Below are 25,791 nucleotides of genomic sequence, written 5' to 3'. Positions count from 1 at the left end.
GGCCAACAGGAGCTGCCTCACTCATGGGGCCAACAGGAGCTGCCTCACTCATGGGGCCAACAGGAGCTGCCTCACTCATGGGGCCAACAGGAGCTGCCTCACTCATGGGGCCAACAGGAGCTGCCTCACTCATGGGGCCAACAGGAGCTGCCTCACTCATGGGGCCAACAGGAGCTGCCTCACTCATGAGGCCAACAGAAGCTGCCTCACTCATGGGGCCAACAGGAGCTGCCTCACTCATGGGGCCAACAGGAGCTGCCTCACCCATGGGGCCAACAGGAGCTGCCTCACTCATGGGGCGAACAGGAGCTGCCTCACCCATGGGGCCAACAGGAGCTGTCTCACTCATGGGGCCAACAGGAGCTGCCTCACTCATGGGGCCAACAGGAGCTGCCTCACTCATGGGGCCAACAGGAGCTGCCTCACTCATGGGGCCAACAGGAGCTGCCTCACTCATGGGGCCAACAGGAGCTGCCTCACTCATGGGGCCAACAGGAGCTGCCTCACTCATGGGGCCAACAGGAGCTACCTCACTCATGGGGCCAAGAGAAGCTGCCTCACTCATGGGGCCAACAGGAGCTGCCTCACTCATGGGGCCAACAGGAGCTGCCTCACCCATGGGGCCAACAGGAGCTGCCTCACTCATGGGGCGAACAGGAGCTGCCTCACCCATGGGGCCAACAGGAGCTGCCTCACTCATGGGGCCAAAAGGAGCTGCCTCACTCATGGGGCCAACAGGAGCTGCCTCACTCATGGGGCCAACAGGAGCTGCCTCACTCATGGGGCCAACAGGAGCTGCCTCACTCATGGGGCCAACAGGAGCTGCCTCACTCATGGGGCCAACAGGAGCTGCCTCACTCATGGGGCCAACAGGAGCTGCCTCACTCATGGGGCCAACAGGAGCTGCCTCACTCATGGGGCCAACAGGAGCTGCCTCACTCATGGGGCCAACAGGAGCTGCTTCACTCATGGGGCCAACAGGAGCTGCCTCACTCATGGGGCCAACAGGAGCTGCCTCACTCATGGGGCCAACAGGAGCTGCCTCACTCATGGGGCCAACAGGAGCTGCCTCACTCATGGGGCCAACAGGAGCTGCCTCACTCATGGGGCCAACAGGAGCTGCTTCACTCATGGGGCCAACAGGAGCTGCCTCACTCATGGGGCCAACAGGAGCTACCCAGTATGGATTTATGCCCAGTTTTACCGTTTCCTTCATTGTTATTCATTTCTTCATGAAAGACACATACATTTGTAGCAGGAGTTCATCGCCACAAACAATCATTTTCATGAGGATAAATGTGAATGTGGTTGCGAGAGGGAGAGTGTGGATGAGAGAGGGAGAGTGAATGAGAGAGGGAGAGTGTGGATGAGTAAGGGTGCGGGTGAGAGAGGAAGAGTATTGGAGAAGTGAGAGCGTGTGTGTGTGAGATAGAGAGAGAGACAGAGAGAGAGAGAGAGAGAGAGAGAGAGAGAGAGAGAGAGAGAGAGAGAGAGAGAGAGAGAGAGAAAGAGAGAGAGAGAGAGAGAGGGAGAGAGAGAGGATGTGTGAGTGTACTAGAGCAGTACCCTGTACGTACTCACCTGGGCTGCCACCTGTCCCTTCTTGAGGCGAGGAAGGTCAGTGTGGGAGAAGGGAGAGTTCATCCAGGGCCTCTCTTGGGTCAGGTCACTGGAGAGGTTGAAGGAGTGAAGCTTGTTGTGGAGAAACATCCTCACGTTCCAGGCCAGGTCATTGTGTCTGCAGACGACACCACAGTCTCAGTCAGGTCACTAAGAGTTGAGAGTCACAGCTTCACTCTTAACAGCTTAAGATATAACTTAAATAGGTCAGGTCATGGCTGAACAAGATGACAACATGACTAAAACAGGTTAGGACATGACAAACAGGCCAGGAACTGATTGCTAGGTTAGAGTATAATAATAATATTAATTAATGGTAATATCTTTTTTCAGACACGCTAATATAATGGATAAAAAAAAAAACTTATGTATGTGTGAATTTTATGTAAAGATTTACAGCAAGTCTTTCGCTCTCTCGTGAGCGTCTCCAACCACTTGGGCTGGACGGTAGAGCGACGGTCTCGCTTCATGCAGGTCGGCGTTCAATCCCCGACCGTCCACAAGTCTTTGGGGACCATTCCTTTTACCCCCGGCCCATCCCAGACCCTTATCCTGACCCCTATCCCAAGTGCTATATAGTCGTAATGGCTTGGCGCTTCCCCCCCTGATAATTCCCTCTCCCCTCCCTCCTCTCCTGAGTGCTCTCCCGAGTCTTAAGTGTGTGTCGAGGACTAGACTTACATCTCAACACTAATGCGCTTGGTGTAAGCGCATTAGGATTTACACTAAGACTTGGTGAAAATGTTTCCATAAAATTTACAAATACATAATTGTGTGATTTTATCCAATAATAATAATAATAATAATATATGGTTAGTGCCGACGCCTCACCACTGTGAGGCAATAAGCCTCGCCTCTCCTCTGTAATAGGGGGTGGGAGGATCTGGCGGGAAACTCATCTTTTCACAATATTTTCCCATTAAGGGCAATAACAGCCTCTCTTTTTCCTTGAAAATAGAATCAGCATAACCATATTTCACTATATTACTCCGTTATTCACTCTAAATTGATGTCACCTCACTCAGCGATTGTGTTATAGGGGGGTAATGATAATGAATAAATGGGCCAGAAATAATAATAATGAAGGGTGATGAATATGACGAGGGTGAAGAGTATGAAGGGTTTTTCTTCAATGAGTAAATATCTGAATCTCAAGTTAATGTGATGTTACACACACACCCACATACACACACACACACACACACACACACACACACACACACACACACACACACACACACACACACACACACACACACACACACACACACACACACAACAAAGCAGCCAAGGTGGAGCCTTGGGGCGCGCCATCATGGAGTCCCCACCTGAAGAAACTCATAAGGAAAAAGGTTCAGAAGTTTGCGACGAGACTTTTCCCAGAGTTATGGGGTATGAAGAGCGCCTGAAGGAACTGAACCTTACGACACTAGAAAAAAGAAGGGAGAGATGGGATATGAAAGGAACATATAAAATATTCAAGGGAATTGACAAAGTGGAAATAGATGAAATGTTCACACATAATAGTAACAGAACAAGGGGACATGGATGGAACCTGGAAACTCAGATCAGTCACAGAGATTTTAGGAAGTTTTCTTTTAGCGTGAGAGTAGTGGAAAAAATGGAATGCACTTAAGGAGCAGGTTGTGGAAGCAAACTCTAGTCATAATTTTAAAACTAGGTATGATAGGGAAATGGGACACGAGTCATTGCTGTAAACAACCGATGGCTGGACAGTTTCAAATGAACAGTATATGTGATAGAGAACAAAAGGCTCCAGAACGTGTTCATCGTTTGATTGGCACTTGAGAGATGGGGACCAAAGAGCCGAAGCTCAACCTCTGCAAGCACAAAAAGCAGAAAGCTGGAACTTACTTCATGAGTTTAGAGAGAGAGGAACTGCTGTAAATTTGAGGAGAGTACTGCAAGGTCTACCAGAATCGAACAGGCACATGGTGGATGTGCACAGGTTGAAAGCATAACACAACACAAGAAAATATCAAAACTAGGCCACTCAAGTGTATATATATATATATATATATATATATATATATATATATATATATATATATATATATATATATATATATATATATATATATATATATAATATTCATTTTCCTGTCAGGGATATTCCAGCGTGGACCCTAAGCCTCTGGCTGGCCTGCTAAGTTTTACGGATTTACACCCTACTTAGACGGTGGAGCATTGTTTATGACCCCGTGAATTGTATTCAGTGAGATTAGGCCCCAGTGTGTTTAACAACTTCTTCTGTGCTGTTAGATCACAGTGCTGTTAGATCTAACAGCACTGTGATCTATGTGTCACTGTGTCACATAATGTTCTAGTGGTGTGCTTGGCATTTCTGCACAGTGTTGACAATTATTTTTCATCTTTTGGAACCTGTAGGGTACATGGGGTATCCAAACCTACTGTTCCCTTTTCTAAAAATATTTCGGTTCTTAGTTGGTTAAATTTTTGTACCAACCTGCAGTCCCTGATGTTCCTAAGTGCTCTGTCTCTCTTAACTATTTTCTTAACATGTGCTAGACTCAGTGGTACGTAAATGTCTATATTCCTTCTCTTGATTGCAAGTTTTGCAGCTTCGTCTGCAGTGTCATTCCCTGGTATTCCTACATGACTTGGCACCCAATTGATAACCATTCGACGGCCTTGACGTTTGAGTCTTTGGATTAACTCTGTATCATTTGGGGTCAGACGTTAGTGCTCTAACGTGGTTAGAGCACTAACGTTAGTGCTCGTTGTGGTTGTGACGTTAATGCTCTTGGTGGTTGTAGTTCAACCCAACATGGCGCCGGCTCAGCGCCACCAGCCCCATCTGGCGGATGATCCAGATGCTAAACTAATCATCCAGTTAAACTCTCCAGTAAATGATAATGTCCGCAAATTAAAATTGACGAAGAGCCTTCTGGACGTGGGTCCTAGATTCCAGGAATCAGAAAGAGAGGAAAGAGAAAGAGAGACACACAGACAGATAAACAGAAGGGCACATAGAGAGAAAAAGAGAAGACAAAGGAGAGATAGAGACAGAGAAGAGAGATAGTGATATAGACAGACAATCAGAAAGACAAGACAGATAACGAGAGAGGGAGTGGGATGAAAGGAGACAGAGGGAGAGGGAGAGAGAGGCAGGGTAAGAAGGGAGGCTAATTAAAGAAAGAGATCACGAATGAACGATAATGGGAGAATGGGTAACAAAGCGGAAGCCATAAAAACACAACATAATGAGATAAATCAGGGGAATGTAAACAAAGGAAGAAGAGCTGTTGAGTGGTAGAAAAAGGCAGGAGGAATGAGAGGGAGAGGGAGAGGGAGAGGCTGGGAGGGAGAGTGTGAGGCTGGGAGGGAGAGTGTGAGGCTGGGAGGGAGATTGTGAGGCTGGGAGGGAGAGTATGAGGCTGGAAGGGAGAGTATGAGGCAGGGAGGGAGAGTGTGAGGCTGGGAGGGAGAATGTGAGGCTGGGAGGGAGAGTGTGAGGCTGGGAGGGAGAGTATGAGGCTGGGAGGGAGAGTATGAGGCTGGGAGGGAGAGTGTGAGGCTGGGAGGGAGAGTATGAGGCTGGGAGGGAGAGTGTGAGGCTGGGAGGGAGAGTATGAGGCTGGGAGGGAGAATATGAGGCTGGGAGGGAGAGTATGAGGCTGGGAGGGAGAGTGTGAGGCTGGGAGGGAGAGTATGAGGCTGGGAGGGAGAGTATGAGGCTGGGAGGGAGAGTGTGAGGCTGGGAGGGAGAGTGTGAGGCTGGGAGGGAGAGTGTGAGGCTGGGAGGGAGAATATGAGGCTGGGAGGGAGAGTATGAGGCTGGGAGGGAGAGTATGAGGCTGGGAGGGAAAGTGTGAGGCTGGGAGGGAGAGTATGAGGCTGGGAGGGAGAATATGAGGCTGGGAGGGAGAGTATGAGGCTGGGAGGGAGAGTATGAGGCTGGGAGGGAAAGTGTGAGGCTGGGAGGGAAAGTGTGAGGCTGGGAGGGAAAGTGTGAGGCTGGGAGGGAGAGTGTGAGGCAGGTCACACTGGTGAGACATCAGTATCAGTTTGTTGTAAACACACCTGCCTCTCATGAGCCTATAGGCCTACTCTGGTGTTCCTAGTTTTATGTTCTGTTTCAGAGCACAGATGTCTCCAGTGTACACAACAGGTGTCAAGTGTACACAACAGGTGTCTCCAGTGTACACAACAGGTGTCAAGTGTACACAACAAGTGTCAAGTGTAAACAACAGGTGTCCAGTGTACACAACAGGTGTCCAGTGTACACAACAGGTGTCCAGTATACACAACAGGTGTCCAGTGTACACAACAGGTGTCAAGTGTACACAACAGGTGTCCAGTGTACACAACAGGTGTCCAGTGTACACAACAGGTGTCCAGTGTACACAACAGGTGTCCAGTGTACACAACAGGTGTCCAGTGTACACAACAGGTGTCAAGTGTACACAACAGGTGTCAAGTGTACACAACAGGTGTCCAGTGTACACAACAGGTGTCCAGTGTACACAACAGGTGTCCAGTGTACACAACAGGTGTCCAGTGTACACAACAGGTGTCCAGTGTACACAACAGGTGTCAAGTGTACACAACAGGTGTCAAGTGTACACAACAGGTGTCAAGTGTACACAACAGGTGTCAAGTGCACACAACAGGTGTCAAGTGTACACAACAGGTGTCAAGTGCACACAACAGGGGCCAAGTGCACACAACAGGTGTCAAGTGTACACAACAGGTGTCAAGTGTACACAACATGTGTCAAGTGTACACAACATGTGTCAAGTGTACACAACAGGTGTCAAGTGTACACAACAGTGGACACTTGCGCTTGTTCTTACCTAATAGTATTTACTAACTTTGCAGGGCCGAGCTTTAGCTCTTGGACCCACGTTTCCAACTGTCGAATGAAATATATTTTTTCTTTATACTTTTACTCGAAGGAGATTTTCACATTTTCTCCTGTACTTCGTTCCTGTTATTTACGTTACTTCTAATGGCTTCCTCTCACTCCTGTGGGTCACGCGGGTCTACCTAAACATTCTGACTATTTCACCGACATTTCCTGAGTATTTTCAATGTCTGTATCATGTCCCCTCTGTAGTTCTCCTTACTTGAAATATAATTGTTGTCTAACGCCACTGTCTAACGTGGTGTGTCACCTTTGTCTGGCACCACTATATATATATATATATATATATATATATATATATATATATATATATATATATATATATATATATATATATATATATATATATATATATATATATATATATATATATATATACACACAGAAGGGGTACCCCCTCTGGTGCAAGTGTAGGGACCCATAGCCTCGGAGAAGAAAATAACGAGTACTCAGAGAAGACTTTGTGGATCCTCATTGAACACTTTGATATTTTCTTCTCCAATATATATATATTGGCGATCATTTCGACTGGCTTGCATAGTATTTCATTAACGTATTGTCTGATTCCTTGTGATGATCAAGTCAGATCAAACATACATTGTTTCGTTAAGTCCGTAGCAAAGTCTGTAGAATCTGATAGAACCTCGTCATGGATCCTAAAAGACGCTCTCAGTAAACTGTGAAGGCACTTGTAATGCACTTGTGGTGGTGGCTGGTAACTGCAGTGCGGCAGAGAGAGGACCCAGTCAACTTCAGGCAGAGAGAGGACCCAGTCAACTTCAGGCAGAGAGAGGACCCAGTCAACTTCAGGCAGAGAGAGGACCCAGTCAACTTCAGGCAGAGAGAGGACCCAGTCAACTTCAGGCAGAGAGAGGACCCAGTCAACTTCAGACAAGTGTACAATAACGAGAAATAATTACTGAAACGCCTAGAGAAAAATAAGGAATATCAGGGGTTTAGAGAACGGAAGTCATGCATGATAAACTTATTAGAGTTCAATGATGGAATGACACACACACGATCAGAAACGTAAGGGGCGGTTAGACTTGTGAGTCACGAGGAAAGAGTCACTCGCCAGTAAGTGAGGGAAGAGAAAAGGGAAGGGGGACTCACCCGTCAATGAGTGGTGAGTGGGAGAGAAGTTCGCGAGCAGCTTGGAGCCTCTCCAGGTGGGGGGCTTGGGGAGACACCCTCACAGGGAGGGGGCTGGCGTGGCCCCCCGTCCCCGTCCCCGCCACCGCCGCCGCCACCACCGCCGCCACCACCGCCACACTACACATGCCTGGAAACGAGAGAACATCACTGGTTTAGTCGTCGGCTGGTCACTAAGCCACTATTTCACCCTCACTCACCCTCACACGTGTACTCTTTGAGGTCACCCGTACACATGTACTCATTAAAGTCTTCCCCCACACATGTGCTGTTTGAGGTTCCCTCATTAAGGTCACCTTTACACATGTGCTCTTTACGGCCACCCTCACACACATGGACTGGTAAGGTCACCCCCCCCCCACACACACACACACAAACCTTAAGATATACAAACACGTGTATTCTTAAGGTCACCCTCTCATATACACTCTTCCGATCACTCTACTCACATGCACTCTTTAAGGTCAAGTCCCTCACACTGTAGAGTAACCTCAAATATCTTGCAATATTTGCAGTAATTTCAACAGCATATATATATCTTCATTCTATGAAGAGTTGCAGGATAAGGTGAATACCAGGGTAAGCGAGAGGTCAGCTTATCAACACGTGTGTACAGGCTCAACTCTAGGGGCTTCACCATGGGCTCTGATAACAAATTAAGGATCAGATGTAATTAGACTCGAGCAGTGGGTTCGTTATCGGGTGATAACGCCCATTAGCTCCTGTTTCCCACTGACCTCCTATGACTCAGGTCATGACCACAGCCACCTGAGGGTGTGGTTAGGTTATGTAGAACACCTCGTCTCTCACTATCAGCTCTTCCCCTCATTAACAGACCAGTTAAGGCTCGCAATTAGAGTTAATGACTCCAACAGCTCGACTGAGAGATCTGTGGAGCGGAGGCAGCTGTGCCAGGGTGCGGCTGGCAGACGGTCCTTGAGGTTTAATATTAATAAACAAACAGTAGATCCTTCTATTTGGTTCATTTTTCAGAACGGATTGTTCTTTTATCGCTAAGACAAAGACAAATCAACTGGTCCTGATAATATTAACTGAATAATATTAGAGGAAGTTAAACTATTGTGTGTGACACCTTTGGTGATATTTCCGTGTCACTCAAGAGGCACAGTTGCACAGGTGTGGAAATTTGTAGTTGTGACACCACCGCAGAACTCTCAGTATCCAAGGGCAACGCTAAATCAACGAAGAATTAACGTAGATTTAACGTCAAGTCAACGGCACTCTTGAATACTGTCCCCACCATATGTAGGGACATAAAGCTTACTGTCATTATCAGTCATATACACTTGAGGCTGGAGGTCGGTAAACACACTGACACAGCAGTTCGAGGCTGCACAGTGCAACACAGAGAGCAACATTCAGTGACTCCCAGCAAAGTTTTTGCACAAACCGGTAGTGCTTGACACATGTTCTTGATATTTAAAGTATCTTAAATATTTCCAACGAAGCAATGTAGTTAATATGATGTATCGGGGTATTATGAACAAATTTGTTCAAGCTCGTAATTGAAGATTAACAATAAATGTTCAAGCCGAAAACGGTAGTGTATTATGTTCTGAACTGATTATAAGGATATTGGAGTGCCATGGGTGCCAGTCTTGCTTTATGAATGACACCGTTAATGGCTTTGACTAAGCTGTACGGTATCCAAGCTTATAGACGAAATTAAAGTACAGCGAATGAGATTACAAGGCGATTTAGTTTAAACAGCTGAGTAAGCTGGCCTGACGAATGGCAGGCGAGCTTTAATACTGATAAAGATCAAGTCACACACATTAGAACTTAAGGTAATTCTGCCGACTCGCTCCAGCACAAAGAATTACAAAAGAATGCTTTTTGCAGGAGCCATAATTACAAGAGATAATGGGGCAAGAAAGTTATTATTTAATGGAACTTATTTTACGTATAATGTTTGAAAGCTGATACTACTCTGAAAATTTATGAAAATAACAAAAAATATATTATAATTTCAAGAATGATGATGGTGGTGGTAGTGGTGACGATGGTGGTGATAGTGACGATGATGCTGAGAGTGACGATGATAGTGTCGGTGATAATGAAGATGACGAGCATGAGGATAATGAGAAGAGCAGCCTTATATCACACCGAGTGAGCCACTCAAGAGGCCACAGTGCTGATCTATAATACCCCAGGAAAAGCCCCCATGGCTCCGACATGCTCATTGTGCCTTCACAGAATTAAGCAGGTTGGGGAAGGTCAGAGAGCTCTGGTACAGGATATTGTGTTTCCCCGAGACGCTGGCGGCTTGGAGGAATATAGTGTGTTACCGAGAGACAGGTGGAGAGGCGAACTGTCTATCTCTGTTAGCAGGCAGACATAAGGGAAGGGAAGGGAACTATCAGGGGGAAAACACCAAGCCGTTACGACTATATAGCACTGGGAAGGGGCCAGGATAAGGATTTGGTATAGGATGGGGGAAAGGAATGGTGCCCAACCACTTGGACAGTCGGGGATTGAACACCGATCTGCATGAAGCGAGACCGTCACTCTACCGTTCAGCCCAAGTGGTTACACAGGCAGGCAGACATAGCAATAGGGGGTAAAGAGAGCACATGACTAGGGACACAGCTACGGACACAGACACGCAAGACATAGACACAAGCTAGCATTGACAGACAAAGACACACACGAACATAGACACACTCAGGCATATCGACACACAAACGCATACACACGCATACAGGTATAGACATGCAGTCATGCAGACACACACACACAAACACACTGTGTGTGTGTGTGTGTGTATTTATGGTGTCAAATATGTAGTATATGACACCACGAGCGTAGCTCTCATCCTGTAACTACACTTAGGTAATTACACACATACATACAGACAGATTCAGGTACACATACAGGTACAGACACACAGACGCAGATAAACAGATAGGCACAAACTCACAGAGACACATATACAGACAGGTACATAGGCATACATGCAAACAGCCACAGACACACAGAAGTGTGTGTGTGTGTGTGTGTGTGTGTGTGTGTGTGTGTGTGTGTGTGTGTGTGTGTGTGTGTGTGTGTGTGTGTGTGTGTGTGTGTGTGTAAATCACGAAAATAAACACGTGATTAAAAATGTGACAGTGTCAGATCACGGAGAAAAATTGAAACGGGAATTTCCTTAAGTACTTTCGTATATTAATACATCTTCAGAAGGAGTGTTATGACACTGTCACACACAGAAGTACTGTAAATGGGGGTCTACGATTATCCCTTTTGCTTTTTTCAGAGGACGGTCGTAGACTTCCCTGTTATATTCAATGAATCTCGACAATGCATGGTCGCAATCATCCCTAATTTTTCGATGAAACTCGACAGGGATAACGGTTGTAGGCCTCCTCCTGTTATTTTCGATGAATATAGGCAAGAAGATAGATATTTTGTAATAGATATTTTTAGATATTTTCTGTAATAGATATTTTTTGGTCCCTTAGAGACTTGCTGTCGTAGTCGGCAAACAATTTTCGGTCCTTTATCAACTGGATAAAGATTGCATATTTACACCAAATATTTTTTTAACAGATAACTGAGGGCAGTGGTTACCAGATTGACTGATGAAGCCACCTAAGGCATGATGATGGCACGGGCATGAATAGCCCGTAAACGGTAGGTTTTTTTTTTTTTAAGAGTGAATGTGATTTTTGGTCGTGAATGGAGAAATCTGGTTACCAGTTCTTGTTGTTTTAGATTTAGCTACTCAGAACGACATGTTCATGTAGCACGGGCTATGGTGAGCCCGTAATTGAGTTACTGTGAAGTTTGGGTCAGAGTTTTAAATGAGGGTGGGGGGGGGGGTTCCTCCTTTTCTCCCGTTTCGTTTCCGCTTCTGTTTTAGCGTATTTTTAGTGCACTGGTTTTAGTCTTGTTTTAATAACATTATCTCGGTGGCGGATATAGATGTACAGTGTTCACTAGTGTGTCCTATTCTTCAAATGTTTTTCTAACCATTGTAGTCGCTGTAGATTGTGCATCTAACGCAGCTACTCTCGTTGGATGAATGTTTAGTTTGATGCGCAGAGCTTCAGTTGCTGCACATTCCAGTAAGTAGTGCAATAGTGGCGCCTCTGCTTCTCTTCCACAGATATGACACTCTTTAACTATTGGGTTTATTACCTCCCAGCAGCACTTGTAACCAAGTCTGAGTCTGTTTATGGCTACTGTAATGTCTCTGGATATTTTTTTGCCAGGCTTGAGAGAGTAGTACCCAGTGGCTTGTTCGTACCACATCGCAGTGGATCTTCCTTCCGCTACTTTGGCTCTGTGGCGACTTTTGATAGGAGTATTTTCTTCTTGATTTGCTCCTTAATCTGTGAAAAACTTGGAAGTATTTTATTCTGTACAAAAGGTTAAAAAGGACAGGTACAACAGGACAGCAGCTGCTCTTGACAGGTAGAACAGTGGCAATTTTTGCTAGTGAGTCTGCCTTTTCATTACCATCTATGCCAATGTGACTTGGTATCCAATTTAGGATGACTGACAGCCTTAGATTGTGTGCTTCTTTTCCTATATGTAGGATTTCTGTGGTGAGTTGTATATTATCTCTTTGCTAGCTGGATAACAATGCTTTGGAGGGAAGATAACAATGGAGAGAAGATTTAGAGTCAGTATGAATGATGACATCATGTAAATGATTTTCAATTGCATAATTTAAGGCCTTTTTCAGGGCATATAATTCTGTTTGCAATGTTGAGCTCCCACTATTCATGCTCCAGTAAGCTTCATGGTTGTTAGTGTAAACTGCTGCCCCAGAACCTTTCTTGATCAACTGATCCGTCTGTGAAGATGTGATTGGTTGTAGGTCTTGAGATGGTTTACATTTGTTGTTCTGTGACTGCTTTGAGCCTCTGCGAGTCACATGCTGATTTTCTAACTGGCAAACCTTCAATGATTATCTTTAGACTCGATTCTTCCCATGGAGGAGGCTGCAAAAAATGTGTATGTATGGTCGCATATCTTCTCCTTTATTTTTAATGGTCCGTTTCAAGTCCATTTTCTCTAAAATCTTGACCAGATTATCCATCCATACACTTGTTCTTTATTAAAGGTTTCTGTGTAAGCTGTCTTTGATTGACAGTCTGGCGGTGGTCCCGACAAGTTTGGTCTTATGGTGGCTATCCTTTGTTTGATACTGTTTCCTAAGGCTGGTAAGTTAGTTTCCATTCTTTAGATTCTCTCGACGCGTCCATATAGGTGCTCCCAGCATTGTTCTGAGGGCATCATTTTGGGACTCTTCCAGTTTCTCCCATTGGTTATCACTGAGGGGTGTAAGAGCAGGAGCAGCATAGTCAATGAGTGACCTAACTGCTTGAACGTAGTACATTTTGAGTACTGGTAGAGATGCACCCTCTCTAAGACTGGTCAGGGAGCGCAAAGCTGAGTTTCTGGCTTTACAACGTTGCCGAAGATATTCAATTTCTTGAGTGAATTTCAACTGGCTGGCTATTATGACTCCGAGGTATTGAAAAGAGGTAACCCACTCAATTTCGTGTCCTTGTATTGCCAGTCTGATGTCTTGAGTTCTCATTTTAACGACCATTGCTTTGGTTTTATTGTTGTTTATTTTCTCTGCTATGCAGGCGATGAGTCACAATAACGTGGCTAAAGTAAGTTGGCCAGACCACACACACTAGAAGGTGAAGGGACGACGACGTTTCGGTCCGTCCTGGACCATTCTCAAGTCGATTGTGGTTTTCTGCTATGCGTTCCTGGTTACCAGATTTGGTGAGCGATTACGTCACACGGAGGTTATTTTCTAGTACTTATTTCTCTTCCCAGGACACCTGACTTGCCGCCATAGAAGCTGCTGCAACAGTCATTCTTGCAGTTAGCGCCCCGCTCCTGTGCCAGGTTAGTCACCTACGGGCTCACCGTACCTCGACAACAACATTGTTGCTCACTGCTGAAGAGGATCCCGAGTTGAGATAGACATATTGTCTACGTTTCCTTGTTTTCAAAATAGTGGGTATATTATATATATATATATATATATATATATATATATATATATATATATATATATATATATATATATATATATATATATATATATATATATATATATATATATATATGTCGTACCTAGTAGCCAGAACGCACTTTTATGCCCACTATGCAAGGCCCGATTTGCCTAATAAGCCAAGTTTTCCTGAATTAATTGTTTTTCGACAACCTAACCTACCTAACCTAACCTAACCTAACTTTTTCGGCTACCTCACCTAACCTAACCTCTAAAGATAGGTTAGGTTAGGTTAGGTAGGGTTGGTTAGGTTCGGTCATATATCTACGTTAATTTTAACTCCAATAAAAAAAAATTGACCTCATACATAATGAAATGGGTAGCTTTATCATTTCATAAGAAAAAAAATAGAGAAAATATATTAATTCAGGAAAACTTGGCTTAGTAGGCAAATCTGGCCTTGCATAGTAGGCTGACAAGTGCGTTCTGGCTACTAGGTACGACATATATATATATATATATATATATATATATATATATATATATATATATATATATATATATATATATATATATATATATATATATATATATATATGTTGTACCTAGTAGCCAGAATGCAGTTCTTGGCCTACTATGCAAATCCCGATTTACTTAATAAGCCAAGTTTTCCTGAATATCAATATTTTTATAATTTTTTCTTATAAAATGATAAAGCTATTCATTTCATTATGTATGAGTTAATTTTTTTTAAATTTGAGTTACAATTAACGAAGATATATGACCGAACCCAACCTACCCTACCTAACCTAACCTATCTTAACCTAACCTAAACTAACATAACTAAATCAATAATTTATGTTCTTAATATAATATAATAAAAATATTTAAAATAAACCAACTGGAAACAGTTTACTGAAAATTAAGAAAATCACTCGGCCTATTAGGCAAATCGGGCCGTGCATAGTAGGCCAAGAAGTACGTTCTGGCTACTAGGTACGACATTATATATATATATATATATATATATATATATATATATATATATATATATATATATATATATATATATATATATATATATGTCGTACCTAGTAGCCAGAACTCACTTCTCAGCCTACTATTCAAGGCCCGATTTGCCTAATAAGCCAAGTTTTCCTGAATTAATATATTTACTATAATTTTTTTCTTATGAAATGATAAAGCAACCCTTTTCTCTATGTATGAGGTCAATTTTTTTTTATTAGAGTTAAAATTAACGTAGATATATGACCGAACCTAACCAACCCTACCTAACCTAACCTAACCTATATTTATAGGTAAGGTTAGGTTAGGTAGCCAAAAAAAGCTAGGTTAGGTTAGGTTAGGTAGGTTAGGTAGACGAAAAACATTAATTCATGAAAACTTGGCTTATTAGGCAAATCGGGCCTTGAATAGTAGGCTGAGAAGTGAGTTCTGGCTATTAGGTACGACATATATATATATATATATATATATATATATATATATATATATATATATATATATATATATATATATATATATATATATATATATATATTATATATATACTTTTGGTAGCAGTCTTTCTTTTAAACATATTTCGTTGAAAACTACAGAAAGTTTTAGATATATGGTTCTGGCACGAATCTTCTGGATATTTCTTATGTTTTTCTTCACTGAAGCAGGAAGATGAAAAATTAACTCTCCAAAAGTTCATTTCTACTTTTTATTAAGTCTGACGCCTAGTGATGCGTTTCGTCACTAGGCGAATGTGAGGTCACTCCTCACATTCCTAATTGTAATAAATTGTAGCAAAGGATTGTAACAAATACATTATAGAACTTATAAATAAACTTGCAAAGAGAGGATGTAATCGTTTTCGGCTCTCATAGAAAACACTGTACAAACTTAGGTTTATTTACCGGAACTTATAAAGAGTCCTTTAGAAACTTAAGAAACTTGCATAGTGGCAGTAATAGAATTTAAACATCAATATATAAGAAAGAAAGTGCTTTAAAGTGAAGATGGTGGTTGTGTGGTCATTTGTTAAGAGAGTAAAGTTGGTGGAACCCAGACGCCTGGCTCATGAGTATTAAGGAGGTTGATGAGTGTGAGAGAGACGGAGAGATGAGAGGTGGAAACAGGGAGGAAGATGGGAAAGTTGGGTAGAGAAGAAGATAAGAGGGAGAGAGGGGGGAGAGAGAGAGAGAAAGCTGGGTAGAGTGTATGAGATAGAAGGACAGACGGATAAGATAATGAGAGCGAGAGAGAGGAGAGGATCCTGGAGTGCCTTGCAGTGTCGCACAGTGCCTCACAATGCCGCTCAGTGCCTCGCAGTGCCTCACAGTGCCGCACAGTGCCTCGCAGTGCCTCACAATGCCGCACAGTGCCTCGCAGTGCCTTACAATGCCGCACAGTGCCTCGCAGTGCCTCAAAATGCTTCGCAGTGCCTCGCAGTGCCTCACAATGCCGCACAGTGCCTCGCAGTGCCTCAAAATGCTTCGCAGTGCCTCAAAATGCTTCGCAGTGCCTCGCAGTGCCTTACAATGCCGCACAGTGCCTCGCAGTGCCTCAAAATGCTTCGCAGTGCCTCAAAATGCTTCGCAGTGCCTCGCAGTGCCTCACAATGCCGCACAGTGCCTCGCAGTGCCGCACAATGCCGCACAGTGCCTCGCAGTGCCGCACAATGCCGCACAGTGCCTCGCAGTGCCTCAAAATGCCTCGCAGTGCCACACAGATTATGACGTCACCACCTGGCCGGAGGGTGCACGGAAGACCTTCATTGTTGGCTCATCAAGAGAAATCAAGACACGTGGTGAGCCAAGAGCCACGCGCTGAGCCAAGTGACACGTGGTGAGCCAAGAACCACGTGCTGAGCCAAGAGCCACAAGCTGAGCCAAGAGCCACGTGCTGAGCCAAGAGCCACAAGCTGAGCCAAGAGCCACGTGCTGAGCCAAGAGCCACAAGCTGAGCCAAGAGCCACGTGCTGAGCCAAGAGCCACGTGCTGAGCCAAGAGCCACAAGCTGAGCCAAGAGCCACGTGCTGAGCCAAGAGCCACAAGCTGAGCCAAGAGCCACGTGCTGAGCCAAGAGCCACGTGCTGAGCCAAGAGCCACAAGCTGAGCCAAGAGCCACGTGCTGAGCCAAGAGCCACAAGCTGAGCCAAGAGCCACGTGCTGAGCCAAGAGCCACGTGCTGAGCCAAGAGCCACGTGCTGAGCTCAGCAATTAGGGCAGCCAATAAACATACATCAATGTGCAGCATCACACACCTGACACATGTGACTCTAGACCTGCCAAGAGGGTTATCTTGAGGTTATCTTCAGATGCTTTCGGGGCTTAGCGTCCCCGCGGCCCGGGCCTCGACCAAGCCTAATTTTTGTAACCCCCCCCCCCCAGGAAGCATCCCGTAGCAGCTGTTCAACCCCAGGCAGCTATTTACTGCTAGGTAACAGGAGCATCAGGATAAAGGAAACTCTTCCCATTTGTTTCCGGCTTCACCGGGGATCGAACCTGGAACCTCAGGGCTACGAATCCGAAGCGCTGTCCACTCAGCTGAGACAGAAGGATGTTACGTGTAAGGTGAATCTATCCAACTCTTCGTTACTGGCTCGTTGGCGTTGGAGAGCCAGACTATGGTCTTCACATTACCGCCCTGTGGCCAGGGGACAGCTTGGCTCCCAATGAACCATTTTCAGTAATATCCCTCCCTCAGACGCCATTCTCTCCTCGTCTGGCTCCCATTTCCAGCCAGATAGTTTTTACAGCAAAGGTAGTCGAGAAGTTAACTGCCATGGTGGTTCCCCCGCTCGCAAATGACCCTCAACTATCCCCCCTTCACCTAACAGGCAGGTAGCTTCGTGTTTACATGCTATTACAGCCGGCCTTTAATATGAGCCGAGCTCCCGGCTTGTACAATATTTGTTGGAACTCTCAGACTTAATCATTGTCAACCCGGGCTGGAACCTATGGAGGGGAATTAAAAAAAAAGACTGACAGACTTGCAGGTAAGTAGGTAGACAGGCGGGCAGGGAGGTAGACAGGTAGATTGGCAAACAAGCAGGCAGGGAGGGAGGCAGGCAGGCATGCATGCAGGCAGGCAGGCAGGCAGAGAGGCAGGCAAGCAAGCAGGCAGGCAGGCAGGGAGGGAGGGAGGCAGGCAGGCATGCAGGCAGGCAGGCAGGCAGGCAGGCAGGCAGGCAGGGAGGCAGGGAGGCAGGGAGGCAGGCAGGCAGGCAGGGAGGCAGGGAGGCAGGGAGGCAGGGAGGCAGGCAGGCAGGCAGGCAAGCAGGCAGGCAGGCAGGGAGGCAGGGAGGCAGGGAGGCAGGGAGGCAGGGAGGCAGGGAGGCAGGCAGGCAGGCAGGGAGGCAGGGAGGCAGGGAGGCAGGCAGGCAGAGAGGCAGGCAAGCAAGCAGGCAGGCAGGCAGGCAGGCAGGGAGGGAGGCAGGCATGCAGGCAGGCAGGCAGGCAGGCAGGCAAGCAGGCAGGCAGGCAGGCAGGCAGGCAGGGAGGCAGGCAGGCAAGCAGGCAGGCAGGCAGGCAGGCAGGCAGGCAGGCAGGCTGGCTGGCAGGCTGGTAGGCAGGCAGACAGAGAAGCAGACATGCAGGCAGTCAGGGAGGCAGACATGCAGGCAGGCAGGGAGGCACAAAGTAAACATTCAGCCATTACCTCCCGAGCAATGTTTCCCGCCTAAACACCAGCACACGATGGTAAGGTCCACTAAGAGGAAGCGTGTTCCTTGTTCCCCAGAGAGATGAGGTGAACACCGGGGCATGACCTGCCGGGGGGCATAACCTGCCTGGGGGCATGACCTGCCGGGGGGCATGACCTGCCGGGGGGCATAACCTGCCTGGGGGCATAACCGGCCGGGGGGCATAACCTGCCTGGGGGCATGACCTGCCGGGGGGCATAACCTGCCGGGGGGCATAACCTGCCGGGGGGCATAACCTGCCTGGGGGCATAACCTGCCTGGGGGCATAACCGGCCGGGGGGCATAACCTGCCTGGGGGCATAACCTGCCGGGGGGCATAACCTGCCTGGGGGCATAACCCGCCGGGGGGACATAACCTGCCCCTGGGGGCATAACCGGCCGGGGGGCATAACCTGCCGGGGGGCATAACCTGCCTGGGGGCATAACCCGTCGGGGGGACATAACCTGCCGGGAGGCATAACCTACCGGGGGGGGGCATGACCTGCCGGGGGGCACAATACTGACCAACTTTACTAAGTGAAACGAAGACTACTAAGACCCGCAGCTTGTGGTCCGCTACCTATTTTTATTTTCCACACACACACACACACACACACCCGGGAAGCAGTCCGTGGCAGCTGTCTAACTCCCAGGTACCTATTTACTGCTAGGTAAAAGAGGGCATCAGGGGGAAAGAAACTCTTTTCGTTCAACCCGTCCTCGACTCAAGTCCATTCCATCCAGCGGTCGACCCCACAGACGCATTCATAAATTTTTATATGGTGTTCATTCAAAACGGGAATTTTCTCAAATATAAATTAATATTATAATATATTAGCATATTGTGTATATATAAGCATAGGTTAGGTTAGGTGTTTAGGTTCCGTTGGCGATTATTTGTATTTGTAGTACGTGGGTGAAGCATTTACAGCGTTGTGGTTCGAACAAAATTCGTTAGTAAAGCACTTGTTCCGGAAGTGTTCGAACGTCATCAGTTGTGAGTCGTGTGTAAACCGCTTTTCATTCATAAACACCTGGGGGGGAGGGGGGGTTGGCGGGTGGATGGAATCACTTTTGGGTCTTTGGAGGACGGGCTGCACCCCATTTATTTCCTCCTCGGCCCGGAATCGAACCCGGGCCCTATACGACTTCGACCTGCGAGCGCTGCAACCCGTTCTGGCACTTTCATATAGTCAATATTGACTTATTAAATACGTGTATATGTGACATACTAATTTATTGTGAATATTTTAGTTTACCTTGAAAAGCTTCATTGAAAACACCGACCTTACCTAACCTTCTTAGTATGTTAAGATAAGCATCTTATTGCTTCGTAATTACAATTATTACTTAACCTATTACAGGTATAGGTTAAGTAATAATTGTTATTACGAAGCAATAAGATGCTTATCTTAACATACTAAGAAGGTTAGGTGAGGTCGGTATTTTCTATGAAGCTTTTAAAGGAAACTAAAATATTCACAATAAATTAGTATGTCACATATGCACTTATTTAATAAGTCAATATTGACTGTAAGAAAGTGCGAGAATGGGTTGTGCTGCTGTCCACTCAGCCGCGAGTGTGTGTGTGTGTGTGTGTGTGTGTGTGTGTGTGTGTGTGTGTGTGTGTGTGTGTGTGTGTGTGTGTTTTAGTGAATCAATTGCTCAGTGAACCCTGAAATAACTCCTGGGCAACACAGATGAATATAAATTGACACCAATCCCGTGAAAATCCAGCGCACGAAAAAAAAATATTGGCTAGAAAAATGGAGGCACATTCCGACACGAAAGCGCTATTCACACGAATGATTTTTCATTAATCCGAAAGAGACTGCAGAGGGAAGTGCCACGAAAAATACACCATCACCCTAAACACAGCACGCTTAGTGTGAGGGGCCAGGCGCCATATTGGGACACCTGGTGACCTCACAGCAGGCGTAGTGTGAGGGGCCAGGCGCCATATTGGGACACCTGGTTACCTCACAGCAGGCGTACTGTGAGGGGCCAGGCGCCATATTGGGACACCTGGTGACCTCACAGCAGGCGTAGTGTGAGGGGCCAGGCGCCATATTGGGACACCTGGTTACCTCACAGCAGGCGTACTGTGAGGGGCCAGGCGCCATATTGGGACACCTGGTGACCCCCACAGCAGGCGTACTGTGAGGGGCCAGGCGCCATATTGGGACACCTGGTGACCCCCACAGCAGGCGTACTGTGAGGGCCAGGCGCCATATTGGGACACCTGGTGACCCACACAGCAGGCGTACTGTGAGGGCCAGGCGCCATATTGGGACACCTGGTGACCCCCACAGCAGGCGTACTGTGAGGGCCAGGCGCCATATTGGGACACCTGGTGACCCACACAGCAGGCGTACTGTGAGGGGCCAGGCGCCATATTGGGACACCTGGTGACTCCACAGCACGCGTACTGTGAGGGCCAGGCGCCATATTGGAACACCTGGTGAGGGGAAGGAAGAATTGAGTCATTCATGAGCTCATCGTAGGAGTAATGATAGTTCCCGCAGTTGTAGCATTGTAGTAGTGATTGTAGTGAAGCACCAGTAGTAACAGTATACAAGAATACAGTATGCAAGACGTTTTAGTTAAGCGAGAGTGGCAATAGTGATGGGATAATAGTAGTTGAGTGTAGTAGAAGTACTGGTGGTAGTAAAGTGGGAGTATTGGTAGTTGTAGAGAAGTAGGAGTAGTTGAACCTTGTTGAGAAGTTTGTAATACTTTGTAATTGTCTACACTTGTATTCCCAATATTTAGACGACACCAAATACAATACCCCACTACACTAGGTATCAAAATTAATACAATAACTCACCACACTGAATACAACACCTTATACAATAACCAGCCACATTGAGTGCAACACCTGATACAATACCTATCCACCTTGAGTGCCACACCTAATACAATAATCCACTACATTGTGTGTCCCCTCCAAATACAGTAACCAATAACTCTGGTTGCCACACCTGATACAATACTCAGTCACACTAGATACTACATTTAATACAATAACACACTACCCTGGTTACCTTCACCTAATACAATAATTAGCCACACTGGCGGCCACACCTAACCATACCTACCTTGGAAATAAACTAAAATACCTGATACAATAACCATCACACCAGGTGCCACACACACAATACAACAACCACCACACCAGGTGCCACACACAATACAACAACCACCACACCAGGTGCCACACAATACAACAACCACCACACCAGGTGCCACACAATACAACAACCACTACACCAGGTGCCACACACAATACAACAACCACCACACCAGGTGCCACACACAATACAACAACCACCACACCAGGTGCCACACACAATACAACAACCACCACACCAGGTGCCACACACAATACAACAACCACCACACCAGGTGCCACACACAATACAACAACCACTACACCAGGTGCCACACACACAATACAACAACCACCACACCAGGTGCCACACACAATACAACAACCACCACACCAGGTGCCACACACACAATACAACAACCATCACACCAAGTGCCACACAATACAACAACCACCACACCAGGTGCCACACAATACAACAACCACCACACCAGGTGCCACACACAATACAACAACCACCACACCAGGTGCCACACACAATACAACAACCACTACACCAGGTGCCACACACACAATACAACAACCACCACACCAGGTGCCACACACAATACAACAACCACCACACCAGGTGCCACACACAATACAACAACCACCACACCAGGTGCCACACAATACAACAACCACCACACCAGGTGCCACACAATACAACAACCATCACACCAGGTGCCACACACACAATACAACAACCACCACACCAGGTGCCACACACAACACAACAACCACCACACCAGGTGCCACACACAATACAACAACCACCACACCAGGTGCCACACACAATACAACAACCACCACACCAGGTGCCACACAATACAACAACCACCACACCAGGTGCCACACACAATACAACAACCACTACACCAGGTGCCACACAATACAACAACCACTACACCAGGTGCCACACAATACAACAACCACCACACCAGGTGCCACACACAATACAACAACCACTACACCAGGTGCCACACACAATACAACAACCACTACACCAGGTGCCACACACAATACAACAACCACTACACCAGGTGCCACACACAATACAACAACCACCACTCCAGGTGCCACACACAATACAACAACCACCACACCAGGTGCCACACACAATACAACAACCACTACACCAGGTGCCACACACACAATACAACAACCACCACACCAGGTGCCACACACAATACAACAACCACCACACCAGGTGCCACACACAATACAACAACCACCACACCAGGTGCCACACAATACAACAACCACCACACCAGGTGCCACACAATACAACAACCATCACACCAGGTGCCACACACACAATACAACAACCACCACACCAGGTGCCACACACAACACAACAACCACCACACCAGGTGCCACACACAATACAACAACCACCACACCAGGTGCCACACACAATACAACAACCACCACACCAGGTGCCACACAATACAACAACCACCACACCAGGTGCCACACACAATACAACAACCACTACACCAGGTGCCACACAATACAACAACCACTACACCAGGTGCCACACAATACAACAACCACCACACCAGGTGCCACACACAATACAACAACCACTACACCAGGTGCCACACACAATACAACAACCACTACACCAGGTGCCACACACAATACAACAACCACTACACCAGGTGCCACACACAATACAACAACCACCACTCCAGGTGCCACACACAATACAACAACCACTACACCAGGTGCCACACACAATACAACAACCACTACACCAGGTGCCACACACAATACAACAACCACTACACCAGGTGCCACACACAATACAACAACCACTACACCAGGTGCCACACACAATACAACAACCACCACTCCAGGTGCCACACAATACAACAACCACCACTCCAGGTGCCACACAATACAACAACCACCACACCAGGTGCCACACAATACAACAACCACCACTCCAGGTGCCACACAATACAACAACCACCACTCCAGGTGCCACACAATACAACAACCACCACACCAGGTGCCATAAAATACAACAACCACACCAGGTGCCACACAATACAACCACCACACCAGGTGCCACACAATACAACCACCACACCAGGTGCCACACAATACAACCACTACACCAGGTGCCACACAATACAACAACCACCACACCAGGTGCCACACAATACAACCACCACACCAGGTGCCACACAATACAACCACCACACCAGGTGCCACACAATACAACCACCACACCAGGTGCCACACAATACAACCACCACACCAGGTGCCACACAATACAACCACCACACCAGGTGCCACACAATACAACAACCACCACACCAGGTGCCACACAATACAACCACCACACCAGGTGCCACACAATACAACAACCACCACACCAGGTGCCACACAATACAACCACCACACCAGGTGCCACACAATACAACAACCACTACACCAGGTGCCACACACAATACAACAACCACTACACCAGGTGCCACACACAATACAACAACCACTACACCAGGTGCCACACACAATACAACAACCACTACACCAGGTGCCACACACAATACAACAACCACCACACCAGGTGCCACACAATACAACAACCACCACTCCCGGTGCCACACAATACAACAACCACCACTCCAGGTGCCACACAATACAACAACCACCACTCCAGGTGCCACACAATACAACAACCACACCAGGTGCCACACAATACAACCACCACACCAGGTGCCACACAATACAACCACCACACCAGGTGCCACACAATACAACAACCACCACACCAGGTGCCACACAATACAACCACCACACCAGGTGCCACACAATACAACAACCACACCAGGTGCCACACAATACAACCACTACACCAGGTGCCACACAATACAACCACCACACCAGGTGCCACACACAATACAACAACCACTACACCAGGTGCCACACAATACAACAACCACCACACCAGGTGCCACACACAATACAACAACCACTACACCAGGTGCCACACACAATACAACAACCACTACACCAGGTGCCACACACAATACAACAACCACTACACCAGGTGCCACACACAATACAACAACCACCACTCCAGGTGCCACACACAATACAACAACCACTACACCAGGTGCCACACACAATACAACAACCACTACACCAGGTGCCACACACAATACAACAACCACTACACCAGGTGCCACACACAATACAACAACCACTACACCAGGTGCCACACACAATACAACAACCACCACTCCAGGTGCCACACAATACAACAACCACCACACCAGGTGCCACACAATACAACAACCACCACTCCAGGTGCCACACAATACAACAACCACCACTCCAGGTGCCACACAATACAACAACCACCACACCAGGTGCCATAAAATACAACAACCACACCAGGTGCCACACAATACAACCACCACACCAGGTGCCACACAATACAACCACCACACCAGGTGCCACACAATACAACCACTACACCAGGTGCCACACAATACAACAACCACCACACCAGGTGCCACACAATACAACCACCACACCAGGTGCCACACAATACAACCACCACACCAGGTGCCACACAATACAACCACCACACCAGGTGCCACACAATACAACCACCACACCAGGTGCCACACAATACAACAACCACCACACCAGGTGCCACACAATACAACCACCACACCAGGTGCCACACAATACAACAACCACCACACCAGGTGCCACACAATACAACCACCACACCAGGTGCCACACAATACAACAACCACTACACCAGGTGCCACACACAATACAACAACCACTACACCAGGTGCCACACACAATACAACAACCACTACACCAGGTGCCACACACAATACAACAACCACTACACCAGGTGCCACACACAATACAACAACCACCACACCAGGTGCCACACAATACAACAACCACCACTCCAGGTGCCACACAATACAACAACCACCACTCCAGGTGCCACACAATACAACAACCACCACTCCAGGTGCCACACAATACAACAACCACACCAGGTGCCACACAATACAACCACCACACCAGGTGCCACACAATACAACCACCACACCAGGTGCCACACAATACAACAACCACCACACCAGGTGCCACACAATACAACCACCACACCAGGTGCCACACAATACAACAACCACACCAGGTGCCACACAATACAACCACTACACCAGGTGCCACACAATACAACCACCACACCAGGTGCCACACACAATACAACAACC

At 46.8% G+C, this 25,791-nt stretch overlaps 1 protein-coding gene across 2 annotated transcripts in view; it reads right to left on the bottom strand.

The window, feature by feature from the left end:
- Positions 1-25,791, bottom strand: part of LOC123753971 (dipeptidase 1) — a 72,078-nt gene that overhangs the window by 45,211 nt on the left and 1,076 nt on the right. The window contains exons 2-3 of one of the 2 annotated variants that reach the window (XM_069307836.1): positions 7,643-7,811; positions 1,582-1,738 (exon numbers count right to left, since the gene is read on the bottom strand). In XM_069307836.1, the coding sequence (XP_069163937.1) occupies positions 1,582-1,738; positions 7,643-7,809 (324 nt within the window). In that variant the 5' untranslated portion in view covers positions 7,810-7,811. The remainder of the gene's footprint in view (positions 1-1,581; positions 1,739-7,642; positions 7,812-25,791) is intronic. The other variant, XM_069307843.1, reaches the window with a different exon arrangement.

This window comes from Procambarus clarkii, chromosome 6 (assembly GCF_040958095.1).
Source record: "Procambarus clarkii isolate CNS0578487 chromosome 6, FALCON_Pclarkii_2.0, whole genome shotgun sequence".
Lineage (NCBI taxonomy): Eukaryota > Metazoa > Arthropoda > Malacostraca > Decapoda > Cambaridae > Procambarus > Procambarus clarkii.
Note: the sequence above shows the minus strand (reverse complement) of the source record. Positions and strands in the feature narration are given on the sequence as shown.